This window comes from Arachis hypogaea, chromosome 15, assembly GCF_003086295.3.
Source record: "Arachis hypogaea cultivar Tifrunner chromosome 15, arahy.Tifrunner.gnm2.J5K5, whole genome shotgun sequence".
In the NCBI taxonomy this organism is placed as follows: domain Eukaryota; kingdom Viridiplantae; phylum Streptophyta; class Magnoliopsida; order Fabales; family Fabaceae; genus Arachis; species Arachis hypogaea.
The window spans coordinates 19,013,931-19,032,170 of NC_092050.1; the positions used below are offsets into that span (position 1 = coordinate 19,013,931).

General features: G+C 39.0%; 1 protein-coding gene across 2 annotated transcripts; it reads right to left on the bottom strand.

Moving 5' to 3' along the window:
• Nucleotides 1-261: 261 nt before the first annotated feature.
• On the bottom strand, nucleotides 262-4,389 carry LOC112749822 (uncharacterized). 2 transcript variants are annotated; one of them, XM_025798229.3, is made up of 8 exons: nucleotides 3,958-4,389; nucleotides 2,646-2,697; nucleotides 1,861-2,141; nucleotides 1,715-1,776; nucleotides 1,300-1,498; nucleotides 1,110-1,206; nucleotides 787-869; nucleotides 262-570 (listed from the first exon to the last, which is right to left on the bottom strand). In XM_025798229.3, the coding sequence occupies exons 3-8, from the start codon at nucleotides 2,129-2,131 to the stop codon at nucleotides 563-565; spliced, it is 720 nt and encodes a 239-aa protein (XP_025654014.1). In that variant the 5' UTR covers nucleotides 2,132-2,141; nucleotides 2,646-2,697; nucleotides 3,958-4,389; the 3' UTR covers nucleotides 262-562. The 2 variants fall into 2 exon arrangements, with proteins under 2 accessions (XP_025654014.1, XP_025654013.1); XM_025798228.3 differs by having other exon boundaries at nucleotides 1,861-2,131; nucleotides 3,958-4,381.
• Nucleotides 4,390-18,240: the final 13,851 nt, after the last annotated feature.

An 18,240-nucleotide genomic window follows, 5' to 3' on the forward strand; every position in this document is an offset into this window, starting at 1 on the left:
TAAATAAAACTAAAACTAAAAAAAATCTTATAAGTCTTTGTTATTTATTTAACCTCTATTATCTTATGCTTAACTAATGAGATTTTAAAGTGAAAGGGAGTTAAAATGTAATTATCAGGTACCCTGTTCTTTTCTTTTCCCTTCCACGATACAATGTGTCCTGTTATTAGTACACAACATTGCTTTGTAATGACAACTACACGTTACTTTTCTACCTGGGGAGGAAAACGAAAGGGTGGAAATTGGAAATATACGACCATCTTTGTTTGTATATCAACAACTGCATCCTCTTTCTCAGTCTCTTATGGTGCACTTTGAATAAAAATACACGGAAGTTATAAGACAAAAACTATATATGAATAAAGAGAGTAATATATATAACTTTTTTCTTTCTTTTTTCCTTCCCCCAAAAAAACTTACATTAGAACTATATTATGATTTGCAATTATATTTCTCATCTACCGAAAGGTCTGCCGCTCAAATATATGTAGTTAAGTATTTTTCTATTATTCACTCCTATGTGGCTTGCAAATGCCAAGTCAGTTATCCTCAAATTCCTTCACTACGTACCTGTTAGCACAAACCAAAAGATAATACGTTTGAGTTACCTACAGAATATTGATTTCAATACATACTGACTCTGCCTAGCATCCGAAGACAGAGCCATATATTATAATTGTTGAGAGTAGTCTATCAATATGATTTACTATATACTTCCGTTCAAGCAACTAATACAACAATACAAACATAATCCAATTATAAAAAAAATCATTGTAAAATACTTACCATAATTCTGGTGCACTTTTGTGAAGTTGTAAATGGCTTTTATTAAGGAGCCATATCTCATGAAGTTCAATGATCCCATATGTCTATAATAAACATCTGTCAGAATCTATTCAAATATATATATATATATACACAAAAAAAATTGAAACTTTTACTATTTACAAAACACATACAAATGGAAGGAGATTAAATTTATGGGTTAATGATCCAGCAATGGAATTGAGAAGAGAAGTAGCTCTGCAACAGCAATACAGAGGGAAAGCAAAAGAGAGAATGCTTTTTTTCTGATAAAATGGATAACAATGATGGTCTAAAGAACTTACACAATCTCAGTATACCGAATCCTCCATGCAGGAAAACCAAGGTGGCTTCTCACTGGCCCATAAACAAGTAAAAGGTCAGGTTCAGGACCCTTGCAACCTGACAGTGAAACCAGATGATTATTAAGTGAATATGTCCTGAACAAGAAAATTAACTATTTAAATGACTAGTAGGTTCAGAAAGCAAACAAACCAACAACTTTCAGTGCCTCATTCAGGAGAGGTTCTGATATCACTTGACCATCAATTTCTCCACCAAAGTTTTGTCGTTTCAAATTCTCTACAAAAATAAAATTGGCTGCTTTTACCATGGCCTCCTTTCCATCTGCGTAAGAAACAAATTCCAAAGTCATGTGCTCTGGAACGTGGAGTGTAATAGCTTCATTAACTTCCTGCACTGAGTTAATGCTAGATCAGAACTCATTGACAGTGATTTCCATTGAATATCTATCCAATCCATACTTTCCCACCAACACATTGCTTCAATCTCGATAATGATTACTATGGGCAACTAAGATATATTTCTTGTTTTGTGCAAGCAAATATCATAAGTTCATTAACATGTTATGAAAAAAGCATACTACCTAACCAAAAAATGCATATAGTACCTCTATTGGTTTTGCATTCTTCAATTTTCCAAATATGGCTTCTTTAGACTTCTTCAGCACTCCTAAAATGCAGAATTCAAGGAAAATATTTATATATGGCCTGAATCACAAAATGTTTATCATTAATGCTTCTCCAAGCTTCATACCATTCATGTCATAGAGGCAAACATTCTTTACCCCAATAGAATCCAGCCACTGCAAGAGCTTGACAACTTTTGAAGTTTGGTGAGCATCTTCACTTTCTATGACAATGGCAAGGTACCGAAGCTTTGCTATATTAAGAGACTTGTATTTCTCCAATACTCCACAAGTGATGAAATAACTTTCAATGAAACAACGGATTGCTAAGATGGAATGCCAAATGCTGAGAAGTATGTGTAGGAAGTACCAAAGGAGTTGAAGCCCAACATTGCCCATCTGTAAAAGCCTTAAAACCCACAATGAATACACTTTTAACATTTTCAATTTGAATGGAAAAGCATGCGCTCAGTTGCTGTGCCTAGACCAAGTAACCACTTAAACTTATGCCAAACGCTATTATGTTCAACAATAAACTGGACAAAAAATCCAGTTAAAAAATAATAGGACAAGTCAAAGAGGGAACAGTATGATGCATTTAGATTGGAATATTGCATGATTTCTATGAAATATGGCTAGTCATGATCCATTGATCTTCCTAAACTAAAAACACCATAAAAGTAAAAGTTTAATTGAAAGATAAGTTTTTGATACTTTCAGTGCATTGAATAAGTCAAAAACCTCAAAAATTTCCATTATTATCTTCTTAACAAGTTCCCCGGGACATTTTTTAGCTACATCATTTACTTAATCAGTAACTGTATTATTGCCAGTTCCAAACATGTATTATACACATTTCCCCCCTTGTCTTTTTACTCTAATTTGTAATAAATCATGAAAATTGAGCACTCACAGTGAGAACGGAACGAGACAACTTGCGAGCTGGATATTTCAAATCCATGATCCTAACAGTATGCAAAACATAAAATCCATCAAATTCCAAAGAACATATTATCGCATTCACTCAACAGTAACACTAAACAATAATGTGAGTATTTTGAATCGAAATTAGGAAGGTCAATAGAGACAAATTCAGGTGTTTGATGAATCTGAGAAAGGAAGAAGAAGAGTAATGAACAAGGTTGCGAGAACCGAACCGGTCATCAGACGGTCGAGCTATTGGTTCAATGGTTTAATGGTTCAACCGGAGTCGAACCGTAGTTGAACCGATTTAATTAAATATAGAAATAAATTATTAAAATTTAATATATAATTTCAAATATACAAATTTAATAATTTTTAAACTAATAACCCTCTCAAGTCTAGAAAGAAGCGCAAACAAGAAATGGCACCACAAACCAACTTCTAAAAACTAGAATTCATGCATACATGGGGGGTTCAAAGACCTGACAAAACCCTTACAATCAAGGTGATGACTTTGGTCTTTTTCCCATTACATACAAATTGAAACATCAGTCAACATTCAGCAGAAAGAAAATTATAGGAAACAGGTAAACAAAGATAATACATAAACATGTTCTTACTCTTAATTAATACTCATTTGTTTCAAAATAAATAAATATACAAATAAAGTAGTTCACGGAAAATTCTATGTATATAGACAAATTGTCTAAAATAAATTAATTTTTCAATTACTACTTTTTCTAAATTGATAGTTATTTTGAAACCAAATTGAACCAAAACGAATTAATTATTTGCAAGAGTGAGATCATTCATCTCTCGTGATTGCAGGAATGCAACTTGAACTCCTTGCAATGGCTCATTTCTTTGGTCCATTTTGTTCTTCTTCAGTATAGCTTTCATGGCTTCAGTTTGGAACAAAACAGGGAAAGCAATGGCATACTTGATGAACCTAACACAAGCGTTTATGTAATAGAAAACAACAAAAGCAATACCATACTTCCAATCAAGTGTTCAACAAAAGCCTTCCAATAAAATATTCAACAACAAAAACCCAGAATCCAAGAATAGAAAACTCAGCATCAAAAACTAAGAAATCCAAAAACAGAAAAACTAAGCATAGAAGCAAGATTCAGAACAACCCAACTCAAAACAGAAAAATCCAAATTCAGCATCCAAACTAAATTCAGAATCATATAAGCAACAACCCAACTCAAAACAGAATCCCAACTCAGAATCTAGTACACAAACTCAACTCAGAAGTCAGAATCCTAGAAATTGAAACTGAAGAAGAAGTGGGTTACCCGAGACACGGCGAGGCAGGAACGGCGGTGACAGAGTGAGCTCGGAAGAGGATCACTTTGCCACGGCGAGGCCCCGAACAGAGATTCCCGGCGAGGCTCCGGGTAGAGATTCACGGAGAAGAGGACGGGCTTGAAGAGGATCGAGCAACCGTTCGCGACTGAAGAAAACAGGGCCGACGAGCAACCGTTTGCGATGGCGACACCAAGAGCTCCGAGAGCTTCGCGCGATGTAGAGGAGAAGAGGGTCGAACGGACCTTCGAGAGACGACGAAGGCACGGCACCCTCTGTCACAACCGGCGGCGATGCCACCTCTACCCGACGATGACAGAGACGACGAGTTCCAGGCGGTGGTGATGAACAGTGTTTTAGGTTTGTGAGAGTAAAAGGGGAGGGGGTTGTTCGCGTTATGTTGCAGTGTCGCCCGTTTTTCCTTTTTTTTTTTAATCAAAATTCAAAACGCACCGTTTGGGAGGGGGGAGTGAACCGGGCCTCCGAAAAACGAACTGGTTCAGCCGGTTCACCGGTTAACTATTGGTTCGACCGGTTTTTTATCGATTTTTTGCAAGACGCAATTTCTGGTTAAACCGATTGAACTGGCCAGTTTGATCCGATTTTCAGAACATTGGTAATGAAAACGAATACAAAAGGAAAAGAAAGAGGATCAAAATTGAAATCAAAGAAGATAATTAAAAGAGGAAAAACAGAAAAAGGTGGGTGAGAAAGTAGCATTACCTTGTCACGTTGTATGCGATGCAATAAACGCAAAAATGGCGCTTATTATTGTTACATTATTCTAACTGGTTACACCGGGAACCATGAGCAACGAGCACTTATTATTGTCACACTATTCTAACCTATTGAACCGGTAACCATCAGCAACGTGCAATGAACAATGAGGAGAGAAAAAAAAGGGAAAAGAAATTAAGAAAGGAGAATCCAAACCAAGAAGGAGAAACAGGAAACGTGAACGTGAATGGCTTCCTGCTTTTTTTTTTTTTGGTCATGGCCTGGAACCAAGGGTTGGACCAGAACCAAAAAACCGCATCCAAACCACTATCCGACCCTATTCACTAATAGAACTGCTCCTTTGTTAGTAAAATTTAAATCAACTTGTACCATATTAGAACTATTATAAAATTAGAAGCTACAAGAATCACAGGTCAAATTTTATTTACTAGTCAAAATTAGAAGTTAGAAGTCAAGTTGGTTTTGATGAAATAAATAAAGGAAGAACTATGAAGCATCTATAAGACAAGTTGCATTCATCACCTCCATATTAGAAGAATCATGAATTGGAAGTTTCAACTTGATGACTAATCTTGAAGAATTTGAAAAAAATTTGAATAAGGAATTTGACTAGTCAATTTTCTACTAGTTTCATGAAATATTACAACTAGTATTTAGTTGTTATAAGAATTATTATTTTATTATAAAACTTTGCCTATATAAAGCCTTAAACACATGTACTTTAATCATCTCTCCATATGAATGAAAATGTATTAAATTATTAGAAATTATCTTCTACTTTGTGAGTCTGTTAGTGGTGAGTTTGAGAGCCAAGAAAAAGATGATAAAGTTATTTATATGAGCGAGTGCTCCTGGGATCAATAAATTATGGGTATTATACGTACATCCCTCAATGTAGTCCATGTTCTCCTGCTCCTTCATGGTGGAAACAGCACGCAGCTTCCTTCCTCCCGAACAATGGCACTACCGCCGCTGACTCCGTTATGATAAGTCTTGTCACTGCCAACGGCTTTGCTACCGTCAATGACGCATTCATTAACGACTCTGTTTTTGCTGTATCGCATCTGCAGACGCTTCTACTGCCGTTGTTGACTCCACTTCTGCCGTTGCGACCTCCAATGTCCCCCCACCCCCCTCCCCTGTGCGTGTCTCCGATTCACTTCCGTACATTGTAATTTCTCTGTACCAGGTGCAAGATTAAGGTGCAACTGGTTCTACTAAATTGGTGGGATCTCTGAAACCACTGCCGCTGGTGACATCCCCCTTCGTGTTGAGTTTGAATTGGTTGAAGACTCACGCTGATGATTTTAGGAGCTTCTATTCTGTTTCTAATTTCTGAGTGAACCTCCCCATTTTGGTTGGTTGATGCTAAAACCCAGGTTATTTGTCTTCTGATTAGTGGTTCTTTGGAGTTGATTCGGCTCTTGTCTCAGAATCTCTACTACCATCTCTGGAACTGAAATCTCTAGGCCACTACCTGACTAAGGCTTTTTCGAAGAGGTAATTGTCTTTTCAAAAGTTCAAACATCTCATTTTATGTTTGGTAAATAAAAAAGCTCATGTGTTTGTACTTGCCGCTTTTAAAAACTAGAAGCACTTAAGGATGAGCTTTTCAAATTTGGCTTGTATTGATCAAAATTAAAAAGTCTAATATAACTTTTGTAACACCCTAATACTCAAATCCTTATGCTCGAGTCATAAGTCATTACGGTGGTACGACTCTCAGGTGGATTTTTAATATATAAATATAGGTAATTTCGAAAAGAGTATTAATCGAGAAGCCTGAAAAGAGTAGAAATAAAATCGCGAAAGCGTATCACTCACATTTCGACAACGAAAAGTTAAACTGCTAAGCCAAACGCGATATACGGACAAGGCATAAAAGAGATTAAGAGATAGATATATATAACATAAGTAAATAGCCACTAGTCGCGACCCACGAAGTTTAGGCCGGCTAGGGTACAGTATGAAAGTAGATGACAACAGCATATCCTAATCTCTCCCAAAGGAAACATAAGAGCCTCTATAGGCAAGTTCCGAAAGAGTTCAATACATAATATAATCTTTTCAAAACAAAGGTGGAGAGATTCTAATCAAAACACAAAGTAGAGGAAATAAAGATCTTTGCCGTCTCTCAGACGACCCACAACTCACTTCTGAGCACCTGGACCTGTATCTGAAAAACAAGAGATATATACGGAATGAGAACCCCGGGCCCATGGGTTCCCAGTACGGTAAAAGTGCCAAATAGATACAATGCACTGCAATAAAAACTCACTAAGCATCCTAAACTTCTTCACCAAATATTCATCCTAGGTTCTCGCTAATCCATGAATAGGCAACTGTCATAAGGGAGTGCTAAATCTAATTCATGTTTCACATATTTCCCAACTCGCTGACTCTTCCACGAATCAGACTCAGAATTATAAGCAAAACCATCACCAGTTGTTCTGCCTCAACAATTCTATATCAATACATCATACCCTCGCCTGGAGCTAGTGAAACTACATCACTGCGTCTACCCAGGGAGCTCCGATTATCTCATTCAATAATCATCATCATCATGCAATCGCATCATCAGTTCATCCCATCAAGAACAGCCCTCACACCCACCGATACCAGCATGAGGGCATCTCAGCTGTACAAACACAAGCAATTCAGGCAAGTAATACACAAATATGGTACAAGTAGAACAAGTAGCATATAGTCAGGTAACATGGCATATATGATGTAGAAATCCAAAACAAATGGCAAACCCAAACAATTCAAACATATGCAAATGATGAATGCCTGCCCTATGGCTGATGATATCATCTGTCGGTTATCAAGCCAACCCGACATGTCCGGTAGCTAACCCGGGCACAGTCTCTCTGTTGCGTATTAATATCATTAGAGGGAATATGTGCCCTGTCACCATTAGAGGGTATCTGCGCCCTGTCGCCATTAGAGGGTATCTGCGCCCTGTCGCCATTAGAGGGTATCTGCGCCCTGTCGCCATTAGAGGGTATCTGCGCCCTGTCGCCATTAGAGGGTATCGGTGCCCTGTCACCCTTACAACCAGAGAGAAAACACAAGCATGCTTACATTTGACATTTTTCATCATTATTCATTCAATCTCAATTCATATTATAAATCCTCATTGTTATCAAATCTCAAACATTAACCTGGAGCAAGTGGGACGAACCACAACCCTTACTACTACCCAGGTATCACAAATACATTCATTCAAAACTCCATAATTAAACTCATTTATCATAAACATCCTTTTCCGTCTCATAACCGGAGCAAGTGGACAACGCCACTGCCTACTACCCAGGGTCACACATCACATTTCAACATTTTCCATTATTATCCATTTAACACATTCATTCATTAATCGTATATGCATTTATACTCAGCCATAAACATTAATGACTTTGCCGTAACCCGACAATAACTCAGCCATCCGGCCCATGGTTCAATCAAGAACCGGCCATTTATCAATAATTATAGTCTTTCGGCTCATGGCTTACACGGTACTTCCACCGTCATCCTCCATATCTCATATAATCATATCTGATCATCATTGATCATAACCTTTTTCCCTTGCTTCACTCGCAAGTTACCACATCCCCTAGCTCCTTCCTCATTGCTAGGCATACCATAATGATTTAATACATAAGGGGTGAGATCGGAGGCTTAAAAGTATGAGGTTTGGCTTTAAAACTCAAAAATCAACTTTGGCATGAAAACAGAGCCACGCGCACGCGTACTCCACGCGCACGCGTGGATGGCCAAAAACTCATCGACGCGCAAGCGTTATACGCGCGAACGCGCAGGTTGAAAAATATCCAAACGGCGCGCAAGCGTCAGCCACGTGTACGCGTGGGTGCTCTTGCGCCCAGGCACAAAACTGGCACAACTCTGGCACAACTCTCTGGAAAATGGCTGGGCACTTGGTACAGCGCATCGACGCGCCCGCGCACACCACGCGCACGCGTGGATGGTGCTTTCTGGAAGAACGGCGCGCACGCGCCAGGTGCGCCTACGCGCGTAGGGTCGTTCTGCTAAAAATTTTCCAAGTTAAAAGCTGCAGAATTTACAGATTCAACCCCCAATCTTCCGACGGACATAACTCTCTCATTTTAAATCGTTTTTCACCCGTTCTTTGAACGGCATGGACATCTCGGATCCAATTTCATTTCTAAACAGATTTGGCAGAAAACAGAGATCCGTAGTCCAGGTTATGTCCCGTCAAAATATGCCCAAAAACCATATTTTCATACAAAACCACAAGGTGCCATTTTCAAAACAAGCCATTTTCAACTCTTTTCAAAATCAACCAAAACATGCCAATTTCATCCCTTTCTTTGAAATCAATCAAAATATACTAAAATCAACATCAAGCCTCCTCAACTCACACATTGACACTTTCTCAAACTCAAACACATTTACATATCATACACTCTTCCTCATGCCAAATTTCAACAACACTATTTCCAATCAACCATCATTATATATAATCAATATCATACTCACTATCACGTGGTTTCACCCACAAATCAACCTTAATCATTCCTCAAGCATATATCACAACATACATATCTCTAATGCATCATCATACCATCAAGGCATCAATAGTCATAATCACATATATGACCACATAATATGTCTCAACCAAAACCAAACATACCTCATCTATATAATTTCACCCAAATTTACCAAATTCCACACTTCAACTCCTCAAACCTTATTATTCAATAACCAACCCAATCATTCACATATTCATTACCGGAAATTCATCCAATCACTTGTGTCATCATACAATGCACACATCACTTACCTTTCTTACCTCTTTCCGGCCTCCGGCCCAAAATTCACGGCCTCCGGCCCAATTTTCACAATTTAAATGCATAAACCACAAATCAATACTCATTACCCAATACATCAAATTCTCAATACACCAAGCATACAAGGCCACACAATTCTCAATCCAATCATTAATTCACATTACATACCAACTATGCATATTAGCACCAACCATTTACACAATCCAAACTTAATCCTAGGGGCATCTAGCCTAGGAATTCTCATCACAACACACGGTACTTAAATGAAACTTAAACCGTACCTCTTGTTGCCAAACCAATTGAGCCTCTTCTATGGAAGTCTTCACCAACCTTAGCTCCAAGCCTCACCAAAGCTCCTCAAGCAATACCAATCTCCCAATTGTGCACCAACATCACCAAATACACTAACATAACCAATATCACATACATACATCAACCTAGGGCTCATAAAAATGACAAATCACAAGGGTTTGAGCACTTCTTACCTCAGCCCATATGAAGTAGGGATAGAACCCACTTAGAATCCATGTTGGAGTATCCCTAAACACCCAAAATCACAAGATTTCAACACTAATTACCCAAAAACGTGTAACAGTGGGGAATTTCGAAAACTGGGCAGAGATGAATGAAATACTCACCACAAAACTTAGATAGAATTGTAGAGGATGAGAAGAGCGACGCGTGGCCGTAAACGGCTCGTCAATCGGAGCTCCGTAGCTCAAGTTATGGTGGTTTGAAGATCAAAGAGAGTTAGGTTTTCTCTCTTCTCAAATCAGCGCCCAACACCCCTTCTTTAGGGAAAAATGAGCTGAAATACTCATAACTAATGTTTATATATGTTGGGTCTTGGGCCCACTTAGGCCCGGTTCACTTATTTTTGTCCGTTGGCCCAATTTTGGACCAAAACCTTTAAGATTAGCGCTCTAAATCGCACTTCAAATATTTCTACCTTCCCTAACTATAATTCCTCATTTCTTAATCTTATTTACTCATAATCAATTTTCTCAGCTGTAGTACCAGACAGATCTCAGCCGGTACTGCCGGTCAAAATTCCACTGCGCGCTTTTGCGCAGAAAACTATATTTTCCGACTCGGAAAAATTCACTGAATCCAAATATCATATTTAAATCATCAAATTCCAATTGCCAAATCTTCCAACCATATTCGCTCCCATTTAACTTATTATTTAATTAATTTCGGTTAGACCGTGTATTACATTCTACCCCCTAACAGAAATTTTCGCCCTCGAAAATTCCATCCATCACTGCGAGTACGCGAGCATAGTCTGCCTCTATATCCAACGCATAACAGCCCCAAGGTTCTTTTGTTCTGCGCGCTTCCGTTGCCGCGCTCTGACTTCTCTATATTCGAGGTCCTCGGTCATTTGTCCAACGCCGACCAATAGTCTCGTTCCTTACTTTTATCGTCTCATCAGCTCACCCTATTAAATCTCAAATCATGTCATCAATAATATTACCATCGTCGTTAATCACAGCCATCGTCCCACATCACTGTAATCAATCAAAGATCATCACCACACCTTAATGATACTCCATCACTATCCTCGCTCTCTGCCAAGCTAATTACCACTAATCACAGCTCAACTCCAAGCATAGCCTCTAAACTTACTTTCTTATTCTTAAACCCTCGAATTTCCACATGACTTGCTGTTATAAAGTCTCTGACTCATCAATCAGAAACCCCTTTCATTTCTAGAAAGCAAATGAGTTGGAATTAACAATTTAACAAAATCATAAGAATCCGCTTTCCTTTAACAATCTATAAAAGCATTCGAGACACATCTCTTTTGTTAAAGTTACTCATATCAAAAATCATCTTCAAAACCATAACCAATGCTCTTTCAAATTGTTGGGGAATAATTTTCAACAGTACCTCCCCAAAAATTGGGGTTTACCACCCGTCACGGGTTCCCTCAAACCAATCTCGGTACCGCATCAGCATTCCAATTTAGTGGTTTTCACATTCGTCCTTCAAAACCAATCATTATAAATCTCAATCTAATTCCAAGGTCACTATGACCAAACATCATGGTACTCATCTCTCAAACACGACAACTTGCACTCTCTCATCATCTAAATCCAATTATGCATCAATGATAATTTCCTCATCCGCTTTAGAACCATCAAAGCTCGCAGCCGCAATCAATTCCAACTATTGGGGATCATTACTTGCAGTAACCCACTTAACCCTTCTAGTATTTAAACATAAGATACTATAGTAAACTTTTACAGCTCTTATTCGTAGCTATCCTGTGTTACTGCTTCCACAAGTTTCCGCTGCTTTATTCTGATCTCTCGTCTAGTACGAGTTCTATCACTTACTTCCTCACAACCACAACTTAGCATGACTGGCATTTCAAACCAACGTTTCCAAATCCATCATTTAGGACCATTCTTTATCTATTTAAATCAAAGGAACTAAAAGTCACGGGTTCAATCCGTTTCACCAAAAATCCAGAAATCAACCAACTACATAACAAACACAACACATCATTTTCAATAGAAAATCATTTACATCTCAGGCATTTATCCATTTGTAGTAAGGCAAATCCTTACTCGGACCATCCGGTTTGCTTCTCAGTCTAATATTAAGCTTGACATTCCCAGTTTTACTGTACAGGCGGTATTATAAAATCACGCACTGTCCTTTAAGCCTGATTATTGCAATTACCTCAATCTTACTGTCGCAATCGGCCCGCATCCTGACTCTCTCCTTGTTGGCAATTTCTTGATACATGCCCTGGTAACCCGCACTTGTAACATATACCTAACCCCAATCGGCACGACCTATTTGGGTGATGACTCCCACATCTCTGACAGCTCGAAGCATCAGAAGCAGCCGCTGCCCGCTTTTCCTTACCATTCCTTTGGGACTCCTCACTCGTCGCAAAGTTAGTCTGTCCTTGGGGAAAGTGTTGTACGTATCCTCTCTCCTTAAACTCTCGACCCCTTGGTGCGAATCCTTGGTTGTGCTTTCTATGACTTCCTTTCTCTGCAACCCTCCTTTTCACACACTCTTCAGCAATTCTGCTCTTATTCACGAACTCTGAAAAAGTTCGGATCTCCATTGGTCCCACTGAACTTAAGATGTCGCTCCGGAGCCCTCCTTCATACTTAATGCATTTTCATTCCTCGAAGTCTCCCGGAGCTCCTTGACACATGCGGAAAAATCTGAATAGCTCCTCAAATTTGTCTGTATACTCAGATACGGACATAGCACCTTACTTTAGCTGTAGTAACTCTAATTCCTTGGCTGTCCTGGCAAAATTCGGAAAGTACTTCTTATAGAATTCCACCTGGAAGGCATCCCAAGTGATAAGATCATTCCCCTGTTATAGGAGGCGTCGAACCCCTTGCCACCAATGCGATGCTTCTCCCGTGAGTAGATGGGTAGTAAATTCAACACACTGCTCTTCAGGTACCAACTGCGCTTGCAGTGCTCGCTCCATGGCCTGAAACCAAGTATCAGCTTCAGTCGGATTGGTGGTTCCCTTGAACTTAGGTGGATTAACCTTTAAGAAAGTCGCCAGTGTCATCAGGCCCTGAGCTTCCCTTCCGCCATTGCCATTATTGTTTATCTGTTGCCCAAGAGCCTCCGTAGTGGCCTGCATAGCAGCAGTCATATTCCCCAACGCAGCCATAAGGTTTACCGGGTTATTCGGGTTAATTTCTGATTCCTGCGTATTAGTACGGTCTCTTTCACGTCTACGATCGGGTCCACGAGGCGCCATCTGGTTCCTATACACACTAAACAATCAATATTAAGTTGATCAGTCTCAATATCAAAAGTATAATGCTTCAAGTACCAAAGGTACACTCATGGACTTCATGCTAGATGTATCAGTTAGATACCCTAACTAGCACAGGCACAGACTCAGAGTATGCATTGAAGCATAAGCAGTTCCATCCCTCAGGCTCACGAGGACGAACTGCTCTGATACCATAATGTAACACCCTAATACTCAAATCCTTATGCTCGAGTCATAAGTCAATGATATTACAGTGGTACGACTCTCAGGTGGATTTTTAATATATAAATATAGGTAATTTCGAAAAGAGTATTAATCGAGAAGCCTGAAAAGAGTAGAAATAAAATCGCGAAGGCGTATCACTCACGTTTCGACAACGAAAAGTTAAACTGCTAAGCTGATGAGCGGATATTTTATACGCTTTTTGGGGATAATTTCATATAGTTGAGAGTATGTTTTAGTTGGTTTTTAGTCTATTTCTAGTAGTTTTTAGGAAAAATTCATATTTCTGGACTTTACTATGAGTTGTGTGTTTTTCTGTAATTTCAGGTATTTTTCTGGCTGAAATTGAAGGAGCTGGGCAAAAATCTGATTCAGGCTGAAAAAGGACTGCTGATGCTGTTAGATTCTGACCTCCCTGCATTCAAATTGGATTTTTGGGAGCTACAGAACTCGAAATGGCATGCTTCCAATTGCATTGGAAAGTAGACATCCAGGGCTTTCCAGCAATATATAATAGTCCATACTTTGCACAAGGATAGATGACGTAAACTGGCGTTAAACGCCAGTCTTCTGCCCAATTCTGGCGTTCAGCGCCAGAAAAGGATTAAAAACTGGAGTTGAACGCCCAAACTGGCACAAAAACTGGCGTTCAACTCCACAATTGGCATCTGCACGTGAATTGCTTAAAGTCTCAGCCTCAGCACACACCAAGTGGGCCCCAGAAGTGGATCTCTGCATCATCCATCATAGTCCACTCATATTTTGTAACCCTAGGCTACTAGTTTAGTATTTAAACAACTTTTAGAGACTTATTCTGTATCTCATGACATTTCAGATCTAAACTTTGTATTCTCTGACGGCATGAGTCTCTAAACCCCATTGTTGGGGGTGAGGAGCTCTGCTGTGTCTCAATGAATTAATGCAAGTATTTCTGTTTTCATTCAAACACGCTTGTTCCTATCTAAGATGGTCATTCGCGCTTAACTGTGATGATGGTGATGAGCTGTGACACTCATCACCTTCCTCAACCCATGAACGTGTGCCTGACAACCACCTCCGTTCTATATCCGATTGAATGAGTGTCTCTTAGATTCTTTAATCAGAATCTCCGTGGTATAAGCTAGAACTGATGGCGGCATTCATGAGAATCCGGAAAGTCTAAGCCTTGTCTGTGGCATTCTGAGTAGGATTCAAGGATTGAATGACTGTGACGAGCTTCAAACTCCTGAAGGCTGGGCGTTAATGACGGACGCAAAAGGATAGTAAATCCTATTCCAACCGGATCGAGAACCAACCGGTGATTAGCCGTGCTGTGACAGAGCGCGTGAGCGTAGTTTTCACTGGAAGGATGGAAGGTAGCCATTGACAACGGTGATCCACCAACACACAGCTTGCCATAGGAGGACGTGCGTGCGTGAATCAGAAGACAGAGGAAAGCAGAGATTCAGAGGACAAAGCATCTCCAAAACTCCAACATATTCTCCATTATTACACAACAAGTAACTTTTAATTTATGCTCTACTGGTTATTCATAATTCAACAGATAAACATAATTGACTTCCTGACTAAGATTTACAAGATAACCATAGATTGCTTCAAACCAACAATCTCTGTGGGATTCGACCCTTACTCACGTAAGGTATTACTTGGACGACCCAGTGCACTTGCTGGTTAGTTGTGCGAAGTTGTAAGAGAGTAATGTGAACAGTAACATTACAATTTCGTGCACCAAGTTTTTGGCGCCGTTGCCGGGGATTGTTCATGTTTGAACAACTGACGGATTATTTTGTTGCTTAGATTAGGAAAAATCTTTCTTTTTTAGTTTAGAGTCTTTTATTAATTACCCCTTGTTAAAATACTTTAAACTTATAGCTCAGTTATTTAGAACGTGGTGTTTATGTTCATAATAATTGGCTATCATATTTAAAAAAAAAAAAAACCTTTTTCAAAAATAATTTTTCTATTAAATTCTGTGCCAAACTTTAAGTTTGGTGTTTTCAAAAATAATCTTTCTTAAAATTTTTGAAGGTCCCATAACTCATTTGGCTAGAACATTAATTTGATTGGGTTAGACTCTTTTATACTCTTTTCAAAACCTTCTTTTTCAAAAATATTTTTTTTCTCTTAAATCTTGTGCCAAACTTTAAGTTTGGTGTTTTCTTGTTGATTCCCCTTTGATTTTCGAAAATTTTGGTTTGGTTTTCTAAAAATTTTAAGTTTGGTGTTCTTCCTTCATGTTCTTGAGTTTCCTTGTGTCTTGATCTTAAAATTTTTAAGTTTGGTGTTCCTTGGTGTTTTCCCTCCAAATTTTTCGAAAACAAGGAGCATTAGATCTAAAAATTTTAAATCTTGTACTATCTTATTGTTTTTCTCTCTCCTCACTAAATTCAAAAATATCTTTTCAAAATATCTCTCCTAACTTCCTAACTTCTTATCATTTCAAATTTGTTTCAACTAACTAACTAACTTTTTGTTTGTTTCTTAGCTTTTTAAAACTACCCAACTAACTCTCTCTCTCTAATTTTCGAAAATATCTCCCCTCTTTTTCAAAAATTTCTTTTTTATTAACTAATTAATTTTTATTTTTTTATATACGAAAAAAAAATTTTTTTTTTCAAAATTCAAATTCTTTTTAGTTATTTTATTTTATTTAAGTATTTACTTCTTATAAAATAAAATAAATAAAAAGATAAATCAGTCCAAGTTATATCCATAGATCCATCATGGACATAAGTGGAGATGGACAGTCCAGGAGGACTTTGGGGTCATATTCTAACCCCTCTACTGCTTCATATGGGAGTAGCATCTGCATACCCTCTATTGGAGTTAGTAGCTTTGAGTTGAATCCTCAGCTCATTATCATGGTGCAGCAAAGTTGCCAGTATTCCGGTCTTCCACAGGAAGAACCTACAGAGTTTCTGGCACAATTTTTACAAATTGCTGACACAGTACATGATAAGGAAATAGATCAGGATGTCTACAGACTATTACTGTTTCCATTTGCTGTAAAAGATCAAGCTAAAAGGTGGTTAAATAACCAACCTAAGGCCAGCATAAGAACATGGAAACAGCTGACAGAAAAATTCCTGAATCAATATTTCCCTCCAAAAAGGATGACACAGCTAAGGCTGGACATCCAAGGCTTTAAACAAGGAGATAATGAATCTCTTTATGATGCTTGGGAAAGATACAGAGAGATGCTACGAAAATGCCCCTCTGAAATGTTTTCAGAGTGGGTTCAGTTAGACATCTTCTACTATGGGCTTGCAGAAGGAGCCCAAATGTCTTTAGATTACTCAGCTGGTGGATCTATCCATATGAGAAAGACAATTGAAGAAGCTCAAGAGCTCATTGATACAGTTGCCAGGAATCAGCATCTGTATCTAAGCAGCAACCCTTCCATGAATGAAGGGGTTAAAACAGTAACTGCTAAATTCAGTACTGTAAAACAAGCTGCTGCATTCAATCAGCAATTAGATTTTCTAACAAAGCAGCTAGCTGAATTCAAAGACAGGATACAGGAAACAAGGATAGCTAATATACATATGGAAGAACAGTTTAAGCAAACAAAGCAGCAGCTATCAAAGCAGATAGCAGAAGAATGCCAAACAGTTCAATTAAGAAGTGGGAAAACATTAAATGCCCCACCTCAAGGCGTCAAAAATTCAAGAAATGAGCAACCCACCAAATATTCCCCTGAGGACAGTAAGAGCCCAGGGAAAAATAATTCTGGCACTAAAACGCTAGAAAATGGGTGGAAGGCTGGCGCTGAACGCCCAGACCATGCCCAAAACTGGCGTTCAGCGCCAGAAACAAGGCAGGATTGGCGTTCAACGCCAGAAATGGGCAAGAATCTGGCGTTGAACGCCCAACAGGGGCACATTTCTGGCGTTCAGGCGCCAGGAACAGACAGTGAGTTGGCGTCTAACGTCACTCCAGCTTCTAACTCTGGTACGCAATTGCCAGTGAGGGATCAGACACACATAAGTGCTGATAACAACCCCTCTAAAAAGGCTTCTTTAACCACTAAGGTTGAGGAATATAAAGCCAAGATACCTTATCCTCAAAAACTCCGGAAAGAGGAGCAGGATAAGCAATTTGCTCGCTTTGCAGATTATCTAAGGACTCTTGAAATAAAGATTCCATTTGCAGAGGCACTTGAGCAAATACCTTCTTATGCCAAGTTCATGAAAGAGATCTTGAGTCATAAAAAGGAGTGGAGAGAAACAGAAAGAGTTCTCCTCACTGAAGAATGCAGTGCAGTCATTCTGAAAAGCTTTCCTGAAAAGCTTAAAGACCCTGGGAGTTTTCTGATACCATGCATATTAGAAGGTGATTGCACCAAGACAGCTTTATGCGATCTTGGGGCAAGCATAAACCTAATACCTGCATCCACTATCAGGAAGCTTGGCTTAACTGAAGAAGTTAAACCAACCCGGATATGTCTCCAACTTGCTGATGGTTCCACTAAATACCCATCAGGCGTGATTGAGGACATGATTGTCAGAGTTGGGCCATTCGCCTTTCCCACTGACTTTGTTGTGCTGGAAATGGAGGAGCACAAGAGTGCCACTCTCATTCTAGGAAGACCCTTCCTAGCAACTGGACGATCCCTCATTGACGTCCAACAGGGGGAAATAACCCTGAGAGTCAACGATGACGAGTTCAAGTTGAACGCTGTCAAAGCCATGCAGCATCCAGACACATCAACAGAC